General features: G+C 44.3%; 1 protein-coding gene across 1 annotated transcript in view; it reads left to right on the top strand.

Annotated features, from left to right (window-relative positions):
- The window catches only part of TLL2 (tolloid like 2), a 121,665-nt gene that overhangs the window by 61,880 nt on the left and 31,787 nt on the right, over window positions 1–27,998 (top strand). The window contains exons 4-9 of the mRNA XM_047826440.1: window positions 5,335–5,490; window positions 8,234–8,351; window positions 12,660–12,838; window positions 13,835–13,940; window positions 21,205–21,329; window positions 23,809–23,924. Coding sequence (XP_047682396.1) covers window positions 5,335–5,490; window positions 8,234–8,351; window positions 12,660–12,838; window positions 13,835–13,940; window positions 21,205–21,329; window positions 23,809–23,924 — 800 coding nt within the window. The remainder of the gene's footprint in view (window positions 1–5,334; window positions 5,491–8,233; window positions 8,352–12,659; window positions 12,839–13,834; window positions 13,941–21,204; window positions 21,330–23,808; window positions 23,925–27,998) is intronic.

Raw genomic sequence — 27,998 nt, 5'->3', positions numbered from 1 at the left:
CCCTACATTTCTATATACTAAGAATAATCATGCAGAAATCAAAATTTAAAACACAATACCGTTTGTAAGCACTCAAAGAAAATGAAATACCTAGATATACACTTTTTAAAAGTTTTACTTATTTATCTTGAGAAAGACAGAGACAGTGTGAGTGGGGGAGAGGCAGAGAGAGAAGGAGGGAGAGAGAGAATCCCAACCAAGCTTCGTGCTGCCAGCACAGAGTCTGACATGGGGCTCAAACTCACGAAACCGTGAGACCATGACCTGAGCCAAAATTAAGAGTCAGATGCTTAACTGACCGAGCCACCCAGACACTCCATCCTAGATATACACTTTCAAAAAACATGTACAATGATTGTATACTAAAATTACACAAGGCTGATGAAAGAAATCAAGAAAGACCTGCATAAATGGAGAGACATACTATGTCCATGGGTTGGAAGACTGAATATGGTAAAGATGCCAATTATCTCCAAATTGATCTACAGGTTTAATGTAATTCCTATCAAAATCCCAGCATGTTTTTTGTTTTTGTTTGTTGGTTTGGGTTGGTTTTTGGTTTTTTTAGACATAGACAAACTTGTTCTAAAATCTATATGGGCAGACATAAAATTTATATGAAAACATAACTAGAACAATCATGGAAAAGAAGCCTAAAAATGGGAGTAACCACTCTACCAGATACTAAGGCTTACTGTATAACTACACTAAGCAAGACAATGTCATATTAGCAGAGGGATAAACACCAAGATCAATGGAACAACATAGAGAACCCAGAAATCAACTCACACACCATATAACCCAACAATTCCTCTCTTAGGTATTTATCTCAGAGAAATAAAAACTTATCTCCACACAAACACTTGTATATGAGTGTTCATAATGGCTTTATTTGTAATGTCAAGAAACCACCCAGATGCTTTTTACCAGGTGCATGGTTAAACAAACTGTGGCGCATGCATACCATGGACTACTACTCAGCAATAAAAGGAAACTATTGATACATAAAACAACTCAGATGAATCTCCAGAGAATTATGCTGAGTGAGAAAAGCCAATTCCCAAAGTTATGTACCGTAAAATTCCACTTATATGATATCCTTCAAATGACAAAATTTTCTAAATGGGGAACAGATTAGAGTTGAGAGTTTAGGGATGGATGATAGGAGAGGGGCAGGGAAATATGATTATACAATGTCAACATGAGGGATCCTTAGGGTAAATGCAGCTGTTTAGTATCTTGATGGATACACAAACCTATACATGTGATAAATTCCGTACAACTACACACACACACACACACACACACACACACACACACAACTATATTTGATGCTGGAGAAATCAGACTGAGATCAGTGGATTACATTAAAGTCCATATCCGAGTTGTGATATTGTACTGTAGTTTCATAAAATGTTGCTACTAGTGGAAATGGAGTTACACAGGATCTACAAAATCTGCCTCTATTATTTCTTATAACTGCATGTGAATCTACAAGTATCTCAATAAAAGTTTCAATTTATAAAAACTATTTCATATACAATAAAAAAATTGAACCTCAGTATTATGACCATTGCAAAATTTCTTTTATTGTTTGTTGTGGGAAATGTAATTTATTCACAGAATAACGCCTGTTGAATGACTCATTAAAAAAAAAAGCTTAATTACACAGATCAAAAATAAATGAGTGGAGAAAAGCTATATGAGGCAAACACTAATCAAAATAAAACTGATACAGTAATATCAATATCGGCCAAAAGAATCTTTATTATGGATGAACATTATTACAGATAAAGAGGGTCATTAATGATGAAATAAATAATTCACTAGGATCCTTTAACAATATTCTACTTGTATTAAAAAGCGTAGCCTCGGGGCGCCTGGGTGGCGCAGTCGGTTAAGCGTCCAACTTCAGCCAGGTCACGATCTCGCGGTCCGTGAGTTCGAGCCCCGCGTCAGGCTCTGGGGTGATGGCTCAGAGCCTGGAGCCTGTTTCCGATTCTGTGTCTCCCTCTCTCTCTGCTCCTCCCCTGTTCATGCTCTGTCTCTCTCTGTCCCAAAAAAAGAAAAAAAAAAAAGCGTAGCCTTGAACAATATAAAGCAGAAGTTAAGAATAAAAGAGAAAATGACAATTCACAATCTTAGTTGTCAGGGATGCTTAAAGCACTTTTCTTGGTAACTGATACACCGAGGAGCCAAAATATTTGTAAATAGAATGTGTGAACAACACATGTAGCACCCCGTAACTATCAGTTATGGAAACTGATGCGCATTATCCCAAGGACATATGGAACATTTATAAAAATCAATCACACACTGGGCTACAAAGGAAGATTCAAAATACCAAAGAATTGATACCTTGGAGCATGGACTAGTCATCTATGGCCAGGAGGCCAAATCCAGCCTGCCATCTGTTTTTGCAAATAAACTGTTATTGGAACAGAGCCATACTCATTCATTTACATATTGTCTGTGGCTGCTTTCACACTACAGTGGCATAACTGGATAGTTGCAACAGAGAATATATTAACCACAAAACTTAAAATATTTACTGTTGGCCTTTTACGGAAAAAAGTTTGCTGCCCACCCCCGCCCCTGCCTTGGAGAATGGGTTCTTAGAACACAAAGTAATGTTAGAGATTAATAACACCCACAGAGAAACAGATGTTTAGAAGTTAAAAGTCACACTTCTAAATAAGTCAAAGATCAAAGAAGAAAGTCTAAATGGAGCTAATAGAATATATCAATGTCTGATATTGAAATGTGCATGTCAAATGATAGAATTCAGGTAAAGGGGAACTCAGAGAAATTTTAGCCTTAAAATGTTAGTATTAGAATGTAAGAAGGATTGAAAATTATGTGCCAAACACTCACCTAAAGAAGCCAGAAAAGGATGATCAACTGATTTGTTAGGAGAGTGCCAAGACAGTTCTGTAGGGGAAAAACTAATTTTTTCAACAAATGGTGCTAGAAAAACTGGATATCCACATGCAGAAGAATAAAATTGGACCCTTACCCCAGACCATATACAAAAATTAACTCAAAATGATTAAAGACTTAAATATAAGCACCAAAACTATAGAACTGTAGGTGTAAATAGATATAACATAGATATGAATCTTAGGTTAGATTAGGCTGTAATTTCTCAGATATGGCCCAAAAAGCATAAGAAACAAAAGAAAAAGTATGGATAACTTGGACTTCATCAAAATTTAAAACTTTCGGGGCGCCTGGGTGGCGCAGTCGGTTAAGCGTCCGACTTCAGCCAGGTCACGATCTCGCGGTCTGTGAGTTCGAGCCCCGCATCGGGATCTGGGCTGATGGCTCAGAGCCTGGAGCCTGTTTCCGATTCTGTCTCCCTCTCTCTCTGCCCCTCCCCCGTTCATGCTCTGTCTCTCTCTGTCCCAAAAATAAATGTTGAAAAAAAAAAATTAAAAAAAAAAATTTTAAACTTTCATGCTTCAAAGGACACTATTGTAAAAGTGAAAAGACAACCTACAGAAAATATTTATCAATCATATGTCTGATGAGGGTCTGGTATCCAGAATATATAAAGAATAATTATAACACAGTAAAAAGACAATCCAATTAAGACATAGACACAGGATTTGAAAAGACATTTCTTCAAAGGAGATATGCAAACGACTGATAAGAACATGAACAGCTGTTCAGCCATCATTAGTCATTAGGGAAACGCACATCAAAGCCATAATCAGATGCCACACCATACCCGTTAGGATGGCTAAAATCAGCAAGCTTGACAATAGCAAATGTTGACAAGTATGTGGAAACACTGGAACCCTGGTATGTTGCTGAGGGGAAGCAGTCTGGTAGTTCTTCGAAGGGTTAAATATAAAGTTACTGTGTGACCCAACAATTCCAGTGTTTGGCATATACCCAAAAGAACTGAAAACATACTTCCACACAAAAACGTGTACGTTAATGGGCATAATAGCATCATTCGTGATAGCCAAAAAGTAGAAACAACCCAAATGCCCATCCACTGAGAAACGGATAAACACATGTGGTATATCCACTCAATAGAATATTATTCAGCCGTAAGTTACAATGCGGGACCGATCGATGCCACAACACGGATGAACCCTGAAAACCTATTAAGTGAAAGAAGGCCAGACACAAAATGCCACATGCTGCATGATTCCATTTATGTACAATATCTAGAATAGGCAAATCCATAGAAACAAAAAGTGGATTTACTGGTTGCCAAGGACTGGGCGGGGTGTTGGGGGGAGGGTAGGAATGGGGAGTGACTGCTAGTAGGTTTCTTTTTGCGGCGGTGAAAGTGTAGAGTTCTGCAGTGGTGATGGTTGCACGACTTTGTGAATATACAAAAAGCCACCAAGTCGTATACCTTCAAAGAGTGTCTATTAGGGTGTGTGAATGATATCTCCAGTTTTTAAAAAAGAGAAGAAGATAGAAAGGAAACATCAGAATAAAATAAGTGAAAATGGAAGGAAGCAATAACATACGTAAAATTAATGAAATAATAAAAAATGAAAGGGACCAACAAAATCAAAAGCTGATTGTTAGGGAAACGATGCAGAAACTAGAGAGCAAATGCTCCAAGTGAGAATCGTGAGGGAATCTGAGCAAGCAGCCTGAAAACAAAACCTTGCATTGTCTGAATGACCAAGAAAATGAATGTGGAGTCAGCTCTTTGGTTGCCATAGGTTTGAGCGATTTTATCCCACCTGTCTACCTCTGCTATTTCCGGGAGCCACACCTTGGACTCAGGACCTTAACAGAGCCTCCGTTTCTTCTGCACGTTTCTCTCTGAAAGGTCCAGCTGTGCCAAGAGACTGGGAGGAGTTGGGGATTTTCTGAGGCTCAGCTTTTTCCAGGGGGTTATCTTGCAAAGAGTTTATTTTCCCGGCATCACAGACTGGTTCCTTCTGTTTGTCAGACTGGCCAAATCGTTTTCAAACTTTACAACACTGATGGGTATTTCATCAGGGCAGGGGACTGGTTCAATAGTTTCGTCGGGTGTTCCCAGTGCTAAGAAGAGAGCACACCCCTAACTCGGCTCCTTCCCAAAGGATGCCTTGTCCGGGCAGCTTGAGTCTGAGGGTCTCTGGCTGCCCTTTGCCCCACAGGGCCTGTTCAAGGCTTCCAACGAGCCAGACCTGCTTTCCTCAGAGGCCTGGCACCCTTACTAACACCCAGGGTTTCAAAACCCTCAACAGACCAAATACCCCCTGTAGAACACAGGTTCTTCACACCCCCCTTTTTATGGATTCATGAATAATACAGTCTTAACCATAATGTACAGAAGGAATTCAAGGCAAAGTAAATGGCAGCATGCCTCTCTTGCAGATGGCCAGGAAAATGCTATGCTTCTGCAGAGCCCCGGGACCTCGAATGCCAGAGCTGAGACCTTTTCTCCGCGTGTCCGAAGAGCCACAACCTCGAGGGCAGAGAGGATATGGCCTGGAGGGGTCATCCCCTACGTCATCGGAGGGAACTTCACTGGTCAGTGGTCCCAGATGAGGCCTCCTTTGAGGCTGGGTGCTGTCTCCCTAGGTTGACGGTATCCTCCCAGGAAGAGTCCAGGTGGAATGGAGCAGACGCTGGGACCATAGCAGTCCTACCTGCTAATGCTCCATTGTGCACTAAGCCTGGGGAAGCTGCAGTCTCTGGTAGGGCTGTGTCTTCAAAGGTGGTCACCTAGTCCCCAAGGCTTCGTGCAGGGCGTGACATAGGGCCCTGGTCTTGAAATATAGGCAGAGGTTGCACAATGGGTATGTGAGCAAAGCCCTCCAGACAGAAGGAAGCTGTGCGCGGCTGCACAGGAAGGCTTACCTGTGTTCTGCCTGGATGAGAAGTCGGGACCACCCCCCACCCCTGCAGCACTCCACACGGTAACCAGAGTGGCCAACCCTGGCTGGGCTGTGGCACCTGCCAACAGTACACCCTGGGGCAAGTTACTTAACCCCTCCATGCCTCAGTCCCCTCTTACGCAAATGGGGATGATAATATTTTCTAATCCATAGGGTTGTTTTGAGAATTAAATGAGTTAATTTAGATAAAGCACTTAGAATAGTGCCTGGCACATAGTAATATTTGCTATTGGTATCATTATCTTTAAAATATGTATGTCAGCCAGTGGCTTCCCATCACTACAAATGAAGCTGAAACTCTTGACCATGGCCTCCAAGGCCCTCCTCCAGGCAGCCCTTGCCCCCTGTCCCACCCAGTGTCCTACCCTGTTCCTCCTCTCTTCTCCCCAGTCCCTGTGTGCTGGCCTCACAGGCACCTTTCCTTTTGGAACATGCCCATTTCATGGCTGTCCTAGCACACCTGCACTTGCCCTGTTTGCCTAGAACATTCTTTCCCCAGACCTTCTCATGGTTTCTTCTTATCACCGGCACCTCAGATCAGATGGCATGTCCCCCCAAAAGCCTTCTTTGCCTCCCTGATACCCCCAATACTCCCACGAGCCACTCACTCTCAGCACCCCACTTTCTAGTCTTTGTAGTACTTCCCATTACCTGAAATGCTTTGACTTTTATTTTGTCTGTTTTTTTGTCTCTGCCCAATCGTTGTGGGAGCAGGGATCTTTTTTTTTTTTTTTGTCTTGCTTTCATTCCTATATCTGCAACACCTAGAACAGAACAGTAGTAGACATTCAACAGTTATGTCCATAGCAGGCCTGTGGCCAGTATTAGTCAAATGCTTGAATGGAAAGCCACACGGAGCTGCCTCTTCCAGGCTCTCAATTCTGCCAGCACCTACAAGTTGGCCTCCTCTCTGCGGTTCTGTGGCTTCTGGGGGAGGCTGTTGATGAGGCAGCTGTCCCAGAGCCACTGAAAACCACTGATGGGTAAAGGCACTGTGAAGACGTGGATGACAGGGACCTGGGACCTGGCGGAGAGCACGGAGTGCCTCCGGGCCACCCCTCCTCTCTCCTGGCAGCGTCACTCATGAGACAGTAACCCAGGATGCTTGCCGGATACTTAAGTAGGTGCTGGTGATAAAAAGGCCAAGACTTCACCTCCAGGAGCTCCCAGTCCTACTGGGAGAAAAAGAGCGTGCCTAATGGATTTGAATGTTGGAATTTTGACCAGCTACTCACCTTTGGTCTCTGGTGCTTACCTGTGTTCTTTCAGAGCTGGTGTGCTTTTCTGACCAAAGATGTATATAACCTTCATCAAAATCAGCTAATTTTATAGAGAGAATTTTCTTTATGTGGTGGTTTTTGTTATTCTGTAATTAGTGGGATTGCTATTTTGGTGAGTGCTTGAGCTATATAAACAATTTGAACTAAAAGTGTCAAGATGTAAAAAAAAAATGGACAGCTAGGTGACTCTTTATTCTATATGTGTGCTTTTGGGTACAACAATTTGACCCCCACCCCCATGTCTTCCAGGCTATGACAGGAGCCTCCCCAGTGCTTTGTTTGCTTTTGGCAACAAGGTCACTCTAGAACTCAGAACCCACCCCTAATCATCATTTGTACTCCCCAAACCACTATTTTTTTCTAGATCCTTCTCATTGTTTCTAGCAAAATCAAAATAGTCTTCTTTATGTCAGGCTGATAGATTTTTTTAAAAGAATACTTACCGACTGCAAGTAACTATCAGCCACAGTTTACAGCTACTTTGTTGTTGCTCCCAGACAATTTACTTATTGTTCTACTTTTCAACACATTTCCATTCAAGGAACTATGAGGACATGTTCAGAGAAAGTATAAAATCCATCTGTTTTCAAAGGCTTTGTAGAAAATGAGGCGCAAGGATCCACCAGAAGACAGTGCACGCCCATGCAAAAGTAGCATGAATGTACATGAAAATAAACTTTTTAGAGCATATGGACATACACTCCTATAGATATAAAATAAAAAGAGGCTGCAGAATGCAGTACTGGTGAGCTCCTTCAAGAGCCTAAAATTTCCAAATTGAATAACCCGAGTAAGATTTTTCTAAAGCTTAATTAAGTACTTTCCCTTCACAGGACAAGTTGGGGCGCTTGGGATATTCTGACCATCTATTTTTACTCTCTTTTCCAATCCACAAGCCCTTACTGAGTTCTGATGATTCGGGAAAGTTATATCCTTAGCAAGGGCAATCCTTAATCCTAGTGCATTTCTATCATGGGTCACCCCAACAAGTTCTTTTGATCATTGGAACGAGTGTTGTAAGTCAGCACGCCTTACAGCATCGAAGGAAGGCAAGGACCTATCAGTGAAGTGATGAGCCTTGCCCTGTCATTTCAGGAAGCCAGAGAGCCATTTTTAAGCAGGCTATGAGACACTGGGAGAAGCACACCTGTGTGACCTTCATAGAAAGGACTGATGAAGAGAGCTTTATTGTGTTCAGTTACAGAACGTGCGGGTAAGTAAGTGAAAGCAAGGCCGTCTCAGAGGCAGACAGATGGCTTGTGAGTCTTGAGTTTTCTCTGTACAACCAAATCGTTCCAAGGAGCTGTAATAAGTAGCAATCTAGGGTTTGTCAGAAACTCCCCTTGCCATCAATGAACTCACAATCTGGTGACAAAGTAGGTGGGTCAAGAAGAAGACTCTAGGAAGACAAGGGGTCTGGATCTCCTGTCATGGGAGCAGTCGAAGGAATTGGGGGTGTTTTGTATGGAGCAGTGGTTCTGAACCAATTTGAGGTCAGCAATCCTACTGAGAACCTGATGAAGCTATGGGCTTCCTCATGACAGATACGCATTTATGCAAAACTCTGTGGGTAATTTTATGGGCTCCGTGGGCTTACAGACTTCCTCCAGAAAACACAACACACAATAAGATGCCTGGATTTTGATTAAACTTATCTGTTATGCCAATAAATGTAAGTGTGATATACTCTCTCACTGGAAGAAAAAGTTCCCCGTTCTGGTTCAAATACTTAAACCCAACTACATGGCGTATGCATGAAATGACTACTGGAAAAATGACCCAGAAAGGTTTACATGTAAAAGGAAAGAAGGCATACAGGCAAATGCTAACAAAAAGAACATTGGGATCATAATTTTAGTTATAGACAAGGCCTTTTTTGTTTCATTCCTGTTTTGTTTTGTTTTTAAAGTCAGAAAGTGTTTAAAAAAAAAGGTGAGGCACTTCATAATGAGAAAGAGTACAAGCTACAGTGAGAATATAACTGTCATAAATCTTTATGCACCAAATAGCATAGCATTAAGAGTCATAAAGCAAGCCCCAGGGAATTCAAGGGGAAATTGACAGAAACACCAGCAGCAGGCGACTTTATTTCATTTCTGTCAACTCAAGTAGATCAATGTCAAGTTGACCAAAAAATAAGTAGAGATCTGTTGAGGACTGGAAAAATGTAATTAAGAGTTGATCCTATGGGTCTATCGGATTCGGCAATCTGATAACACATCTTTTCTTTGTAAGTGCATGTTGAACATTTATAGACATTGTCCATCTATTAAGCATTAAGAACACCTCAATGAGTTCTCAAAGGCAGAAACAGCGTTAAAATAGGCTCTGATTACAAAGCAATGAAACTAGACATAATAACAAAAAGTAGAATGAACACGCCTGCATTACCTAGTAAATGAAAAGCTCTATTTTTTGTTTACAACTCTTAGATCATAAAGAATTCAGGATTGATATTATAAGATGTCAAGATAATAAAAGCCCTGCAATTCTAAATTAAAGAGCTATGGCTAAACCTGTGTGTGTGTGTGTGTGTGTGTGTGTGTGTGTGTGTGTATCCCAAGAGCCCACATTGAATTAAACTGATAATTCTAGAAGCATTTCTGTTAGAATCAGGAACAAGGCAAAGGTGTTCATGATCACCACAATTATTCTACATATTTTGGGAAATACTAGCTAATATAGTTAAATAAGAGAAGGAAATACATATGACAAGTATGGGCAGGAACAAGGCAATGTTTGCATTGTTTGAAGTTAATATGACCGTGTCTAAAAACCCAGAAAAGCAATTGAGAAACTACTAGAAACAAAAGGAGACCCTATTAAGGTGACTCATTACAAAAGTAGTAAACAAAAAATTACTTTTCCTTATAATGAAACAATCAGATACACTTCTGTAATAGGAAAAATATCACTTTAATAGAGACATAATAAATAATATCTCTAAGAATAAACCTAATAAAAATGCAAGAATGCTCCAGACCTGTAAGAAGAAAATGCTAAAACTCTAAGGACACTTAAAAAAAAAGTAAAAATGGAAATGCATACCACTTCCTGGTATGGGAATATTCAACATTGTAAAGATGCAGAACTCCCTAAAATAACCTATAAAAGCATGCCATTTGGATTCAGACATCTACATTTATGTATATGTGGGCATATGTGTATATATATTTCAACAACTTAAGTAAATGGCACTAGAGTTTATCTGGAGGAACAACCATGTAGAAATAACCAACAGAGAAGGAGAGAGACAGAGACAGAGAGAGCGAGAGAGAGACTGAGGCAGAGAGAGGGATATATATATATAGAGAGAGAGAGAGAGAATAAGAAGAAAGAGAAAAACAGAGGGATATATAGAGAGAGGCATAGAGAGAGAGAGAGAAAGGACACAGGGACAGGGGGATGGAGGTATGGAGGGGATTATGGGGAGTGGTCTGATGGTCTGTTCAAACATCTAGGATTTAAAATGCAAATGAAGTTAGTAATAATTAAAACCATTTGGAACAGAACAAAAGAGTTTAAAGTGCATATGCCTATACATGAATTTAGGTAGCATCTTAAATGAGTGAGAGCTGGATTAGTCATTTGGGATATTTTAATACTGAGATAGACAGCTTGTTGTGAAAAAAATAAAGCTGGATTCCTACCTCACTTCTTACATCAAAATGATTCTAGCCGGATCAAATATAGTAAACATTTTTAAAAGGAAAAATAAAGAAATGAAAAGAGATTTAAAAATTATTTTGAAAATTTTATTATTTTATTATGAGAGAAGCAAGAGTGGATTTTATGGATGATCCTGGCAGGTAGATGGCCTTTCCCAGCAGGATGTAGGAGAGTGAAGACATTCCATACATTGAAATTTAAAAATTATATGTGGTGTAGACAAAACCAAGACAATACATAAACAAAAAAGCAAACTGAGAAACAAAGTGAGAAAAATATCTGCAATACATTTGACAATCAAAAGACGTGTTTCCTTAATTCACAAAGGGTCCTTATATATCATTCGTAAAAAGATGGACAGCCCAAAAGAAGATGGGGAAAAGAGGTGATCACATAGCTCACAAGAAAAAAAATACAAATGTCATAGAAAACATGGAAAACTCTCCAATCTCGATACACTGAAATACCATTTTTCACCTATCCAACTGACAAAAAGAATTCGGTAAAGCCAGTGTTGGCCAGGTTGTATGGAAATAGGGCTTTTAAATATATCATTAGTGGGCATATAAGTAGACCCAACATTTGGGGATTGCAGTTTGATAGTATCTATCAAATCTCAAATGTATGAACCCGTTTATCTCTCAATCCCAATGCTACAAACAGGAGTCCAACCATTTATTTGTTTTGCTTGTTGTTATTTGTTTGTTTTGTCTTCCTCTCCCACAAGGCTTTGTTTAACTAATAAAAATTGGAATCAGCCCAAATGTACATTAATAGGAGTCAGATTAAAGAAAATTTAGTACTTTGTTGCTTTGAAAAGAATGAAGGAAGTCTGTATGCATTGTTATAAAAAGATCTCTACATTAAGGAGGAAGAAAGGTAAAAATTAAGGATGATGTACATAGTGCATTTTATAATAAAAAGTATACATATCTAATTTTTCTGAAGGATATCCAAGAAACTGTTAACAATGGTTATCTTTGGATGAAGAGATTAGAGATGGGGGTGAGAGACTTAATACTTGACTCTTTTGAACACATACTTTTAAAAAATGTTTATTTACTTTTTAGAGAGAGAGAGAGAGCACACAAGCAGGGTAGGGGCAGAGAGAAAGGGAGAGATAGAATCCCAAGCAGGCTCCTCACTGTCAGCCTAGAGACCAACGTGGGGCTCAAACCCACGAACCATGAGCTCATGACCTTTGCCTAAATCAATAGTCAGACACTTAATTGACTGAGCCACCCAGGTGCCCCAGAACACATATTTCTTTTAATGTTTGATAGACGTTAGCTGGGTGATAGAGGTGGTGGGGTTGTGGGCCATGTTTATTTCTTTTCTTATACCTTTCTATATTAGGAATAATATATAATATATAATAATATGTTAGGAATAAATGTTACTTGAAAAAGCAATTTTGCCCAGAAGGGGAGTCATTTCTAAGGCTTCTCTGATAAGGGTACCATGCTTTACAGAAACTCAGCTGACTCCTTTCCTCGTCATCAGAGATGATTCAGGAGAGACTTGGGGGTGCAGGGTTGGGGAGGGTATGGGCTTTATTCCAAGAAGAGAAGCCTTATCTTCTTTGGGTTCTCAAGTGGATCCGTGACCACCAAAAAGGAGAACAATTTTTGGAGGGAATTTCTGTATTGGGAGGTAACTTGGACAATGAACGTGCTTTCAGCTCTGAATATCTCTTTCTTTTAGATTAGCGTGCGTGTGTGTGCGCGTGCGTGCATGTGTGTGCCCGCGCACACACACGTGCACGCACACACACAATCACACACATGGGGGAGGGCATTAGACTCTTCCTATTCTCTGAGCGGCTGACCTGGGTATTTCTGCCACTGTCCAGCTGTTGTTCCTATGTTGGGCGTCGAGGAGGAGGCCCGCAGGCCATATCCATTGGGAAAAACTGTGACAAGTTTGGCATTGTGGCACATGAGTTGGGCCATGTGGTTGGGTTCTGGCATGAACACACTCGGCCCGACAGAGACCAGCATGTCACCATCATCAGAGAGAACATCCAGCCAGGTAAGGAGCCAGTATCGAGTCTGGAAGCCACTGGCCAGGAAGGTGGCATCAGGCAGGGTTAAAGGAGAGGGGTTTCAGGGACCCGACAAATGCTCATTTGTTAAGTAAGGAGGCAGCAGCCCTACTGTGCAGACATTTGTTGTTAGCACTGCCACTGTTATTTGTGGCCCTTCCTGGGAGGTCATCTGCCATAGCTTCTGGTTATGGCAGAAATGAAATGACTTTTCATGTTGTAAAAGGACAATGAAATCCAACTCCATTTCCTAAAAGGAACAGAATGGACCAGAGTAACTGTTGCAGGATCAAGGCTGAGAAGCCAAAAAAAAAAAAAAAAAAAAAAAAAGAGTTCTCCTGGTTGCTTTTATGAGAGTCACTTTTGCTGACTTCAGCAACACATCCTTTTGAAACTGAAATACAATCAGGACACAAATACATGTAAAAGTAGTATTTTGGTCTGGAAATGTTCTGCCCCAAGGCAGGTAGTGTCTAGACTAAAACAAAACAAAACAAAACAAAAAACAAACAAACAAAACACCCCACTTCTTATATTAAATAATTTTATATAGAAGTCTATGTTGAACATGAAAGTAACTGGTTGAATAATATGTTTGCCTTAAAATGCTTTCAAGGGTCTGAGTTGTGAACTATTTGGGATTGAACTTAACTCTTTGATTTTTCTTTTGTTCTTTAGTAGCAAGATCAGAGATTTTTTTTTTCTAAGTTTTTGAACGATCAGATTAATATCGAACCTGCCTACAAACTTAGTATAAGAGTTTCCAGGGGCACTTGGGGAGGGGTTGGGTGGTGGGTTGGAAAACAGGGCTGTTTGAAGTTTCAAATTTCCAGTCTGTTAAAAACAATGAGAACGACCACAACCCTGTTATTTGGGCTAACAGAGCTCTCAGAAGTTGCTATGGGCCCTCCTTCTCCCCCCTCTGCCTCCTTTCAGGTACCTGCCTTGGTTTTCAAAGGCCTTAACAGAGTGTTGTGTCACAGGTCAGGAGTATAATTTCTTAAAAATGGAAGCTGGGGAAGTGAGCTCTCTGGGAGAAACGTACGACTTTGACAGCATCATGCACTACGCCCGGAACACCTTCTCAAGGTCGGAATCTATGCTTATGCCTCATCTGTGTTTTACTGTGCCTGCCGCAGGCTCGGGTCGGATTCCTGGAGGTCTGCAGAGAGTGGGTCTCTGCATGCTTTTAGCACAGTTGGCCTGTCTGTCCTTGAAATACAGTGGCCTCTGGGCTGCAGTGAAATATAATCTAATCAGGTTCCCGCTAATAAGATTGAATCCCATTGTGAAGCTGGTGTTCCATCATGCCCTAATGTCACAAGCAGCAAACTGGAAAGGGGAAATTATCTAGAGGTTGGCTGGGATAATAACTTAGGGGCTCTGTGTAAAATTTCCAGTGGGTGGGGGAGTCTTCCAAAGCACGTCCTTGATGTAAGCCTGGTGGTGCTAACCAGTTCCCTTGAAGAGGTGTGGTTTATTGAAAGCTAGACCATATGAGAGCTGGGGGAGTTGTAAATCGTGGATTCATTTTAGAGGTGAAGAAAATGAGGCTCCAGCCAGCTCGAGGGCACACAGGTAGCTGGGGTCAGAGTGAGAACAAAGGTCCAGGTTTCCCGCCTGCTGGTCACACTTGATGGGAGCTGGTGTACCCAAGTATGGCTGGGGCCAGTGATTTACAGCCGGCATTGGTAGGATCTGTTTTGATGAGTTATTGCTGTGCTGGACTGGGTGTGAAGTATTTCCAATATTTCCCTTGCTTCTAGACCATATGCGTGTTGTGTATATAGAAGTGTCCCCCAACTAATCCCAGTTTTGTGGGTGTTTCCACTCGAGTTAGAGGAGATAGATACAAGGCATATGTTCTCTCACTTGCCACTTTTTTCTCAGTTTCGTCTTAAAACCAGCTTGTTTGCTTTCTATTTATCTATTTAATTACTCAAAAACAAAAGGTTCGATTGGGTTTCCAGCACGTACATAGGACAAGAAACAAGTAAATGAGGAAACTTGAGGATGGGGGAGGGGAAAATAAGGGTAGATAGCTGTATGGAAGCTTGGAATCAATTGCCTGTTCAGAATATATGCCAGAAAGTCATGCACACTTTGGTCAGACTGGCAGCAAATCCTGCCCTGTGCTTCTTAGCAGCTATTGCAAGGAAGGAAACAATCCATTTCATGAGTCGCCATGTCCATACAGATCAAAAGAAATCATTCCTTCAGGAGACACACAGCTCTTGGGAGTGTACCCAGGGCTCATTGGCTCTTGGGTAAGCATGCTGAAAGCATGCTGTTGATGAGGTCATGGAACTGTGGGAGAGAGTATCCAAACCTCAGCATCCCATGTTCCCAGTTGTAGCGGGAAGGTGGTGCTGTCCCTCTGGCCACACAGCTGATTTAGTTATGATCTCCATCCTGCACCCAGGGGAATCTCTCCAGAGCTCTAATAGGTGGAGTTTTGTCAACGTCAGCATCTTTGAACAACTGGCATGGGAGTGACTGACCCTGTTTTCATTACTCTTCTCCTGGCTCCTTGTCAGAGGATATGAGGTGCACCATGAAATGAAGAGACCACTGGACTGAGAGTCAAAGACTAGGTTCCAGGCCTTGTGCTCTCATGCACCGTGCTATTGAGGGAGGTATAGACAGTAGTTAGGGATAGCTTTGTGCTGGGTCAACTCTCCACGTCCTTGGGCATCGGTTTCCTCATAGGAGGGTTGGACTAAATGTTCTTTGAGCCCCTTCCAGCTCAAACATTTCCTGTTGTAATTTCTTAATCAGTGCAGGTGGGCAAGGCACTGACAGATGTTTGCATTCATTGCCATGTGGACATTTGAGGCTTCCTCTTCCATGTTGGGAAAGGAGACTTCGAAGGACCTACTCTGGGGGTTTGTTGGGGGAGTCGAAGAGACAATGGGTGGGCAGGATGACAGCCCACCATGAAAGGTCAGAGCAGGGATGCTTGGGTGTGGGGGCTGGGCTGCCTTGAGGGTTTGGGAAATGGTGTAGGAAAATCTGGGCCACAGTACATCAGCCCCAGAGATGGCAGGCTGCTGAGTAGAGACAAAGTGTTGATTTTGTAGAGAATCACTGTCAAGTTGGCCCAAGTGAGAAGGTTGTACTTTGGGTCTTGTTTCCATAGCTGTCATGACTCTTCATATTGCTTTATAAGTTGTCTATTAATTATTCTTATAAATTAATCTAATCCTATGTACCTGTTACATCCCCCTCTGGCTCACTAGACTGAGATCTTTGAGGGCATCCTCTTCTCTCGTCTCCAGCACCTACCACAGAGCCTAGCACAGAGTAGATATTCAATAAATATTTCTTAAATGAAAAAATTAATGGGTGGATCAAAGGAGACAGGGAGATCTGCAATGCTGGACTCGGTGAGAGAAGAAATTTCCATTATCGTCATTGCATTTCTGTCCACATATCCACAAATGTGGTGGTCACTTCATAAGGAGAATCTACAGGCGTCTCCTGTTCAGGGGGGGTTGGGGATGAATTGCTTCCAATGGGCTATAGGAACTGCACTGTCTCATTGGTGCCTGCCATGTGCCAGTGATTAGGAAAAGCTCTGAAACCAAAGACCAAGGCAAGAATGCAGTGTCTTCTGGGACCAGCATTTCTTTTCTTGTTTTTCTTTTAAGAAAAATCTTTTTTTTCTCCTGTGATCTCTAGCTCATAATGCCATCCCTGTCACCCCTCAAAGAGATAACCATTAACAACACTGTTGTCATTGTGGAGCAGTTTATAAGCACTGACCAGTAGAAGCCCATGGACCAAACCCATGAAATGATAGTTCCCCACCAAGAGTACCCAGAAGCCCTCAGAGGGAGATTGGCGAGGGGCAGCACATGGGTGTGATAGGCGGCTAGGTAGAAACACAGCAGCTCCCATGAAGGCTTGGAAGGGAGGCAGACTTCTCCTTCTGCTACCATGATGTCATCTATTGCCTCAGAAGAGTCTACCCCCAAATGTCATGGTTTATAACAGCAACTTATTTTTTGTGACATTGTGGGTCACTCTGGCTCATTCTTCTCTGGTTTTGCCTGGGATCATTTCCACAGCAGTAGTCATTTGACAAAGTGACTGGGCTGAGAAGTCCAGGATGGCCAGTGCCATGTCTGGCCATTGTGCTGCCTGTGCACTGGGGCCCCCCCAGTTTTCCTCCCTGTGGCCTTTCAACTTCTGGCAGGCTGGACAGGGCTCCTCACTGCACTGGAACTCAGAGCTCCTAAAAGACAAGCTGGGAGGCCACAAGACTCTTATGACCCAGGCTCTAGAACTTGCAGGACATCACTTCTGTCACATTTCAATGGTTGGAGCAAGGTACAAGGTGAAGGCTATGTACATTAGGAGGTGCCTCCCATTATTTTAACAATCTACCACAGTTATCTTCTCACCCCTGCCCCAGGGTTCACAACGATGTTGGCAAAGCTATTTCGTCTTTTCTGCCAACTTTCTGCATGGATTTTCAGGAAACTACTTTGTTCAGTGGGACATTTAACAGTGGCATCCTTACTAATGGTCTTTCCTGGCCCACTTTTCGTCAAGTTTCCCAGTCCTTAAATCCACATCATTACTCCTGGCCACATATCCCCTGGAGCCAGCCTGTGCATCGTCTTTGAGTTTGAAAAAGAGCAGGAAATGGCTTATAGAACATTTGCTCATCTGGAGGCAACTACTCTTCCAGCTGATGGGAAACCCAATCTTTGTGTATCTTTACAATTGATCTGACTCCTTCCAACTTTATTTTCTGGTTTATTGCAGTCCCTCCCTCTCCCCCTTGGTTGGACCTTGGCTGCGGAGAGTGATGTGTTTGGAGGTTTCGTTGGGCAAGGGTCTAGGAGCTGGGGAGAGAGATCTGTGGTACAGGGGCATCTTTGGAGAGCTCAGAGCTGACAGCTTTATTCCCTAAAGCATCTGCCAAACCCTTTCTTAGTTTAGCAGAGTGTCAGGGCTAAGAGTTGTCCTACATAAAAGAGGGATGTCACTGCAGCGGTTCATGCGGGGGATGGCTCTTGTAGTAAATATTTTCCAGAGCCTTCCGTCTTGCTGGCAGCTCAGGGACATGTCAAAGAGGGCGTCCCAGCCCCAAAGAGCTATCTGAGTGTGGGCTGATGTTGTTCCTGCTGTTTCAGTTTTTGAAGTCTCTCACATTCCTAACTCTATCATTTTTCCAGCACACATTAAAGCCTATTGTTCCTTGGGCAGTGAGAACACTGGCTGGAAGGAGGAGGATGCCGGGAGATGGGCTTCTGGCCTGCCTGGGTTCCAGGGCTGGCTCTCCATTACTAGCTCTGTACTCTGGGAGAATCACTTAAGCTCTGCAGGCTTTTTCTCACCGGTGGGGAGGAGACCCTAATAATTGCACTGGCCTAGGGTGTTACAAGGACTAAATGAGATGGTGCATGTAAAGTGCTCAGGCCTGGTCCTGGCACATAAGAAGGTCCTGTGAACGGTCAGTGGGAGCACACGTTCTCCACACTGGCAGAGTCACCTATATGCTGTGGTCTTCAGCAAGGTTGGTTGGCCTGGGTTGCTAAGAGATGGTGGTGAGCTTTGCATTTTGTGCAGGAAAATTTCTTTCCTTCCGGGGAATCAAGAAAAAAATTACGAATGGACCCATTTAATTATAGGGCAAAAGTGCCCCCTTTTAGATCTAGTAGATGATTGGATTTAGAATTTTATGTAGAGTCATAACTTGTAGTTTAAAACTTGGCAAAGTCAGTGAGGGAAAACAAGGATTCCCCTAAAGTTTCTCTAGAAGGCCCTGGACCCAGAGATAAGGCAATGGGAAATCAAGAAAGACAGGCCAGGTGGTTAAAGGTTGGGGATGGGGATACTTAAAAGGAAATTGGCAGATGATCTAGGCTCTTGCTTGCTTATGTTGGAAAGAAAGTGGGTTTGAAGTCTGATTTAGAAAACATATATGCAAAACCAGAAAGATAATAACACATGCCACCAGCAAGATATAAGAATAATGTATATTTTCCAAAGTAGTGCAGAATTGAGGGGAAAGGAAATGTTTTAGAGAGAAAGTGAGACGGAGGAGAAGGGACAGTGCAGCTAATAACTAGGTAACATGCATTGTCGCATTTCCCTTGGGTGTAAATTACTTTGCAAAATTTTTTGAAGACACTGCCCTACCTTGGTTACATAATTTAATTCAAAAATTATTTCTTGACCTGTTGTGCTCCAGTCCCTAAGGCCATAAAGATGAAAGTGTCAGTCTCTCTGCTTGAGGAACTTACTATTTAGCAGAGATGACAAATATCTTCACCCTTCAAAAAAGACAATACAGTATGATAAGAAGAGACTAGACAAATAAGGCCAAGAGGTAACCCAGAGGAGGGAATGAATAACTCAGGATAAGGAGGGATAAAAAGGGTTCGAGAAGACTTTTAAGAGGGAAAGCCATCTGATGGGGTTTTGGCGAATGAACAGGAGTTTGCTAGTGGACAAGAAGATGGGCAGTGGACAGCCTCCGCAGAGGACAGCCTGCGTAAGGGCATGTTTGGGGCTATCCGAGATTCGGTGTTGCTTAAGCTACCAAGTGGGGTGGAGGTATCAGGAGAAGTGGCTGAAGAGGAAGGCAGAGGCCAGTGAGCCAAGGGCCTGAGGATCCGGGTGGTGATCAGACATCAGTGGAGGCTTCTAAGTGGAGAGGACACAAGGCTGCCCTTGCATTTCTGGACAATCACGTTGCACTGTTGTGGGTGCAACATAGAGCTGACTGAGTCTACAGGGAGGGAGACCAGGTAAGAAGCTATGGAAGAATGCAGAAAGGGGATGCTGTTTGCCTGAGCTAAGGCAGTGTTCTGGAATGAGGAGGAAGGCATAGATTCAAGGCACGATAGAAGGTGCCATGGTGCCTTCATATTCACTCTTGGGAGACAAGAGTCATGGAACGAACATGGATATGAGACCCACATGACAGTGTAGTGGAGGGGTCGCCAGGCATCTGGGGCTTAGCAGATGGTTCTGGGGTCAGAATCAGAGAATTCTCTGTGAGTCTATTGGCATCAGCTAAAGCCCAGAGTTGCAGGTGGAGCAGGAGACGGGAGAGAGGAAGAGGGCAGATTCCCAAGGGAAAGCATGGAGTGGGGAGCAGACGTGGATGCTAACTTGCCGCGCAGAGACAGTGGTGCCCTGGACACCAGGGGAAGAGAGTCTGAGGAAGGAAGGAGCAGAAAAGTGGCAGTGCTGTAAGAGAGGGCAGGTGGGGGTTGACAGGTGTCCATCCGAGTTGTCAGTTAGTTGGTGACCACTGACCGTTGCTGGTGCAGTCTGATTGCAATTGCATTGAAAAGTGAATGGTATGTGGGCAGCTAGACAGAGAATGGGATCCATTGTTTCCAGAAACCTGGTTAAGAAGGGAGGGAAGAAACTGGTAACTGGAGAAGGAGTTGATCTGAAGGGAGACCCTACCTTCCAGGAGGGGTCCCTCATTGGGGGTCTGGAAGCAGAGAAGGAGGCTCAGGAAGGGGTCAACCACACCCACATCATGGAGATGTAAATAGGGCCAGTACTCAGCCGGGCATCCTGACTTGGTCATTTTAGACTTCATTCACGTGGGAGTAGAATAGGATGTTTAGAGCTGGAAAGGGCTGCTGTGACTGTCTAGGCCACTCTCTTACTGTTAGAGGAGTCAACTGAAGTTCAGAGAGGGGAAGGGGCTTGTCTAAGCTCACCCAGGTGGTGGAGCCAGGCCTTACATAGAAACTTCTAGACTAGGACTCTCTCAACTTTGTTCTCTACATTCATCTCACTTTCCATCTGATTATCCCCTTTGCCAGAAAGGCCCCCAAACTCTGATTCCCATTATTCACCAGCCTGTCAAGCAGCACTTACTGACCAGCCCCTGAGAGCCTCACTCTGTGCTGGTCCCCAGGCTCCCTGTGGGGCCCCTCCAAGACTTGTCCATGCTCAGTAGTGCCTGTTGCACAACTCTGGGGGGCACCACTCACACCTCGGTCTCTCTGAATGGTGCTCCCTGAAGTTGTAGGATGTGGCGGCCCCAGGGCCTGGACCTGTCAGGGGCTTTGTGGAAATGCACAGTACATGTTGGTAAGGAAGCCCCTAAGCCAGTGGACTAGGGCAGACTGGCAAGCTTGGCAGAGTCATTTTCCCATTGGAAAGTGAGTAAGCTGCTCATGAAACGGAATACCCACATGCCAGGACGAGTGAAGCAACGTCTTCAGTCATACTGGCCTACAGAGAGGCCATCCAGAGGCTGGGGATGTCAACGGGCTTATGGGCAAGGAAATGAAGACTGTAAGTTCCAGCCCGGCCAGCCAGCCAGCCTTGACTTTTCTTTCTCCTTTCTCTTTCTCTTTTCTTCCTGTAGAGGAGTTTTCTTAGACACCATCCTCCCCCGTCGAGACGACAATGGCGTCAGGCCAACCATTGGTCAGCGTGTGCGGCTCAGTCAGGGAGACATAGCGCAAGCCAGGAAGCTGTACAAATGCCCAGGTAACTGAATCCCGGGGAGTCCCGGGGCCTCTGTTGCACCCACAGAGCATGACTCAGCCATCCTTTGCCAACATTCCCCCTTGCTGGGAAAAACAGCTTGGAGAACATGGAGAGGCTGCTATAATTTCTGGTATCTACTATATGGAGGTTTTAGACAGTGTAGGAGGCCCACGTGCAGAGGTGATTGCCAGTAGTGACACGAATAATAGGTCTTGGAGCTCACAGTTTAATGTGTCAGAATCCTCAGAATTCTCTGGCAAAGGCCTGATATTCTGAAGAGGAAGAAGGATAGTGGAACAACAGTGAATGGGGGCCCGAAGCAGTGCGTACCCTGTAACTACAAAATCTCCTCTCCTTCCTGTGGGAATAGGGGATGTGGGTTTGGCAAAACAAAAACCACGGGTTTTGCAGGAAGACAGTGAATGAAGGAGGGTGGGAGTCAGCTTCCCAAATACTCAGTGCTGTAAATGAGGTTACGTCTATGGTCCTGGGGGCTTCCTAGGGTTCTGGTCATCGGCTAGAAATCTGCCAGCAAAGACTGGACAGTATACCAGGGTCAGAGGAGATGTCTGTTTCTCTGCTCATCCGCAAGGCCCCTCCTCTTGAATCTGCCCTCTTTGCCTTCCATACCCTTGGTTCAGCATCACCAGCACCTCCCCCAGCCTGCGGCCCTGGAAGTGAGCTCACGCTGACCCTTTAAGTTGTTGAGCTTCAGTGCAAAGCGTTAGAGCAGCCAGGTTTTTACCACTGAGGGGAGAGAATTCAATTCAGCACTTTGGGGAGGAAGAAGGAAATTCATTGCTAACAGGTCCAGTAACATTTTCCAAATGCCCCAGACCAGACACACGGTCTGATCATGGGACAGAATGTTCAAAATAGGCGCCATATTAGAAAATCTAGGCTATCCCATTGCCCTGCTAAGTGGGATCACAGGGCACGCAAAGGGCTGGGTGGGGTTTGGTCCATCACAAAACTCTAAGAAATATGTCCATCCAGCTATTAGTCATCTGGGGGTGTGTTAGGGCTGAAATGCAGGTCACATGTATCATATAACCTTGCTGAATTGAAAGAGAAACCTTATAGCATTCCCTGGGAAATGCCATAGTATTTATTTAGTTATAATGTATATGGCTCTTACTTCCCAAAAGGATTGGAGGCAGCTGGTAAATACCATGGAGCCATACAGTAATGCATCTATTCTTGCAGAATGTTGATGATTATTCTAAAATAATTTCCATGGAACCCTTGGGGGTGTTGACTGCCGGGCATAATCCTCATGATGCCTGGCAGTTGTTCAGTAACATGATATCGAAGCCCCAATATCCAGGATTTCCTGAGGCTGATGACGGGCCGCTCTCCAGTATTCCTTCCTGCGGCTCCAAAACTGCAGCTTCCAGTAATTTCAAGTAGTAACTGAAAGGGGGGGTAGTTGTCGAGTGGAGGGTGAATTGCATGTAGGAAGAGATGCATATGTTTCCACACTTTGGGGTAACCCCATAGGAGGAGGGGTTTGGGTTTGGAATCAGGAGGGGGCAGGAGGTAAGGAACCCGCGGGTCCCGAGCTTCCTCCTACAGATACTTTCTTTTTAAGGACAAATTGGGAGAAATATTTTTCACACACATAAGAACTAGGTTCTAGACTTAGGACCAGACAACCCTCCAACATTCAAAGGTGGGATGGTCTACTGTAGAGTAGCCCAGCTTCCCATACCTCTGGTCATTTTTCTGTTTTCTTGACTATTTGGTTTCTCGTTCAGAAATAGGTAGCAAAAAAAGAAGAGGCCAGATTCAAACTAATACCTGAAATGTGTTTCAAAGTGTTTTTTCTTGTCGCTTCACCTATTTGTACTTAAGAAAAAATTATTTTTAATGTTTATTATTTATTTTTGAGAGAGAAAGAGAAAGAGAGAGAGAGAGAGAGAGAGAGAGAGAGAGAGAGCAGGTGGGGGGGGGGGCACGGGGGAGCAGAGAAAAAGGGAGACACAGAATCCAAAGCAAGCTCCAGGCTCTGAGCTATCAGCACAGAGCCCGATGCAGGGCTCGAATTCACAGACCATGAGATCATGACCTGAGCCAAAGTCGGAGGCTTAACTGACTGAGCCACCAAGGTGCCCCTGTCAGTCATAATATAATGGCTGCTATGTGTGGACCACTCACTATGTGCCATTTCATTAACCCTCTAGGCAGGTCTTGTCCATTTTACAGGTAAGAAAACTAAGGCCCAGCAAGGCTGGGAAACTTGCCCACCATATCCTGGGAGCTTCAGAAGAAACGCCTGGGTATTACGTTCTCATCCCGGACCCTATTTTCACTTTTATTAGCCAGAAAACATCATCAATCTGCCTGACCGGTTTCTCGCCAATGCGTTCCGAGGGCTTTGGCTGGTCAAGCGGTGTGTTTTCTCAGTGGCCTGGTGCAGGGAGCTGCTTAGGTGGGGAGTGTGTGTGCCGGAATCACAGTTGTTGTTTTGCTTGCACAGCGTGTGGGGAGACCCTGCAGGACACAACAGGAAACTTTTCCGCACCTGGTTTCCCAAATGGCTACCCTTCTTATTCCCACTGTGTCTGGAGGATATCGGTCACTCCAGGGGAAAAGGTAGGTGTGAAACCACCTCAGGAAATGACGTAGCTTTCTTTGGGTTGTGTGAGGTGTGGGGGATTGTACTATTATTAACAGTAGTAATGGCAGCTGCTGTGAGCACCCAGGTGCTGTGCTAGCTTGCTTAACATTCTTTAGTTCTTTATTTCTTAATTCTTTATTATTTTTTTCTTTCAACCAGGATCACCCATAGAAATGGAGGCCTGTAAGCTAAATGTCCACATGAGTTGTAAATCAAGCTCACAGTCTGTAAATCAAAGTAGACTGTGTCCTTCTCCCCTGGTAAATACACCATCAGAATGCCTCGGAAGGCGAGGGTCCAGTGTAGGGTTCCTCGACACCTCAGAATGCTGCTCTGGAAGGTAGCAATATGGGGCAAGCTAGCCCTCAACCCACAGCTGGCCCCTCCTTCTCTTCTCAGCCCCCAGTTTCATCTCAGGAGCAGCCGTGGCGAAACTCCAGCCCACGCTCCTGAACATTCTGCACCCCTACCTTGCAAACAGCTATTCTTTGGCTGCCCCTCCAGCAGAATGGACTGGTTAGGTGTGCTGTCTGCCCTCGGGAGGGTGGATTCAGGGCAGAGATCTCTGCATGTTCTGGAAGGGGGCTCGGGGCTATTTGGACGGGGGACTCCAGGATCCAGGGCACCTGGAATTAGGTCTAGGAGCTATGCAAGCTCTGAGTGAGCACAAGCATTTGGGTCGGAAGATTCCATGATACCCTCTATATTCCCCTAGAGCTGGGTCAGGACAGAGGCCTCTTTCGTCCTGGTCCAAGGATGGTATGTTCTCAACCCTACCACACAGGCATCTCCTGATATCCATTATATGGATAGGGAACTTGAGGCTCAGACATTTTTCTTGTTTAGAGAGAGAGAGCATGAGTGGGGGAGGCACAGAGGGAGAAAGAAAGGGAGAGAGAGAATCTTAAGAAAGCTCCATGCTCAGGACGGAGCTTGATCTCATGACCATGAGATCACGACCTGAGCCAAAATCAAGGGTCGGACATTCAACTGACTGAGCCACTCAGCTGACCAAGGCTCAGACATTTTTAAAAATTGACCAAATTCACAGTAAAATATAGAACTGGGAACTGGGGCTTCTGCATTCCTGAAACGTGTGTGTGTGTGTGTGTGTGTGTGTGTGTGTGTTTACTACGCCTCCCTACAAATCCAAGGGTTTTTCAGATTGTCTCAGACTAAGTGCAGCTGTCTTTGAGATGCCCCCTCTATCCCGTGTTCCTAACTCCCTCTAGTCATACCTGCCATAACTTACTCCACAATATCGTGACTGCTGGTTTATTGGGCTGTCTGCCTTCAAAGACCCTAAACTCATTGAGGACAGAGACTGTTCACCCCTAGGTCTCCAGCCACCCAACACAGCCCCTGGCACATAGACACACAAAAAGTATTTGTTGGATGGGCATGTGAGTGGATGGGTGGCCAAGTGAGAAATCTGCAACTGTGTTGTGGGGTGATGGATTGTTAGGTGCTTGTAGCCAATCTTCAGGTATGCCTAATTCATAACTTTAAAAAGCATCCCTTTAAATGTTTTCTATGGGCTGCGTTCTATTCTCAGCATATTATGTGGATTCTCTTTTAATCCTCACAACTTTGTGTGATAGGTGCTATACCCACATTAATTTTTCAGGTAAGGAAAGGGACTTGCCTAAAGCTACTCAGTTTGTGGCAAAGTTGGGATTTGAATCCAGGTGAGAAGCTGGATGCTTAGCCATCATCCTATACTATTCCACAAAGGGGTCAGGCTAATAGGCATTTGAACATGCATTCACACACACATGCTCACGTGTGTATGTTTTCACGTACAATACCCACATGTACAACTCTTCCTCTGGGCTCTAAGCATTTAGGACAGTGTGGTTGTCATCTTGAGCCTGAGAGACTGCAGATTTGTCTTCCTCAGGTGCATGTTCTGTTCCTGTGCCTGATGGAGCCATTAATGAGAAGGAGGGGAAGGAAGGAAGGAAGGAAGGAGGAGGAGGAGGAGGAGGAGGAGGAGCAGGAGGAGGAAGTGATCCAGAAAGCCCCAAATTGTTGAATTTCCCTAAATAGCAGAGGCTATGTGATATGTTTGAACTACATAAGACTCATCAAGTCTTAATTATTACTGCTAACTGGGGGGCAGAGAGAATATACCTCATTGAAATTCCTGTACCAATTATTTCCATTTCTGCTTCTTCCGGCCTTCCCCAGAGCTGCTAGTAATTAGCAAACTTGATTGGTTCAAGTATCACCTCTTGTTTATCACCTCTTCCCCTATGGTCTTTATGGTTCCCTAACATATTTAAAGTAATTAACCTGAATAATTACCCCATTTATTTTGATCCTGAAGGTGTTACCAAGGAAGTTGTAATAACGTTTTCTTTCTGAAGAATTTAAAAAGCTAAGTAATTATATTACAACCGGCTAGTAAATATTACTGAGTCCTCTGCCTGAACGTGAACTCTGTGAGACATACAAAAGAAATCTAATTTACAGTCCCTGTCTTCAAGAGACTTAGAGTTTAGTTAAGGTCCCTCCTTACCTCTAGGGAGTCTGATTTAATTGAAGAAGGGGCAGTATTTTTTAAACTTCTGAGGTGGTACTAATTCATGAACAGGGTTAAGAACCACTGGTGTAGTTTGAAAGAAGAGTGACATCACACACACACACACACACACACACACACACACACTGTACAATACAGGAGGTGGGCTGGCCTGTTATTTTCTGGTACTGCCTCTTCATTTCATAGGAGATCAGAGGGTTTTGTGGAAGAAGGTGCTACTTGTCCTGAGACCCGAACATTGGGAGGGATTGGCCCAAAGGAAGCTCGGGGAGCAAACTCGCAAGGCTAATTAAGACAGGCAGCCTGTGAAGAGCACTTAGTGTGTCTGGTTTGTGGTGCACTAAGTATACACTCAGTAAGGCCTGATTCTTTAAAAGTGCCTTTATTGAGTGCCTATTATGTGTCAGACCTCATTATACACTCAGTATACAGTTTCTCATGCAGCCCCCTCGGTAACCAATGGTGTGCACGTTGTTTCGCAGATAAGGAAACTAAAGATCTAAATGGGCAAGTATTTTCCCAAGATCCCAGAGCTAGTGAGTGATAGAGCTGAGGTATCCAGATCTTCCTGATTCTAAAAACACCTGCCCTGCAGTCACTATGAAAGGGAGAGGGGGGAGTCCCAAGGAGGGAAAGGCCATGTCCATTTTGGCAGTCAGAGAGGGACTCCGGGAGGAGGCAGGATGCCCTGAGCTGGGCCTGGGGAAGGTTCCATTAGCATGGATATGCCAACGCACATTGGGAAATGAGGTCCCATAGGATGGACTCTGGGGTCTCTGGAAGGTAAGCAGAGAGGTTAACTTATGAGATGAGGGCATGGGGAGCTACTGAAGTTTTCTGAGAGTAGGAGAGGTTTAATAAATATGAGATGCCAGTGCAGGATGGATCTAGAAGCGCTACTGTGAAGAATGGCTCAGGGCACGGCAGGGAGGAGTTCAGGAATCCTCTCCGCAGGTACAACACAGGCAGCGGTGTTGAAGGGGCAGTGAGACCGGCTTGCAGCAGGGGACACAGACAAGTTAAGGGAAGAACGTCTGTGGGCATAGGGGGTAAACAATAGGGCGAAGTGGAGATAAGTGCAAAGGGTTGCACCTGGCTGACCGGTGCCACTTAGGGACAGGGAAGCTGGAAGGGAAATGCCATTTTGAGGTGCTCTCACAGTCCCTGGGGAGCAGGGAGGACAGGAGCCAGCTGAGGCCAGAGAGCGGGGAGAGGGCAGGTGTGGTGAGACCCAGAGAGAGGAGGTTCAAAGCAGAGGGGCCACGGAGAACAGAGCCCATAAATAACAATCCTTTCAATTTGGCTGGGAGGGCACCGGAACCTTTGACCTGCAGCCCTCCAGCCTAGGGGGTTTGCTTAGAGACAGAGGGACCTGGGGCTGTCTAAATGTAAAAGAAAGTGGCCGGTGGATGAGGGAGAGAGATGAACTGGCTAAGGATGAGGGCCCCGAATGGGCTAAGGCACAGGGTCAGTGCTGCAGCAGCCAGGGCGGGGCCCCAGTGAG

Source organism: Prionailurus viverrinus, chromosome D2 (assembly GCF_022837055.1).
Source record: "Prionailurus viverrinus isolate Anna chromosome D2, UM_Priviv_1.0, whole genome shotgun sequence".
In the NCBI taxonomy this organism is placed as follows: Eukaryota; Metazoa; Chordata; class Mammalia; order Carnivora; family Felidae; genus Prionailurus; species Prionailurus viverrinus.
This window is presented reverse-complemented; position numbering and strand designations above follow the sequence as displayed.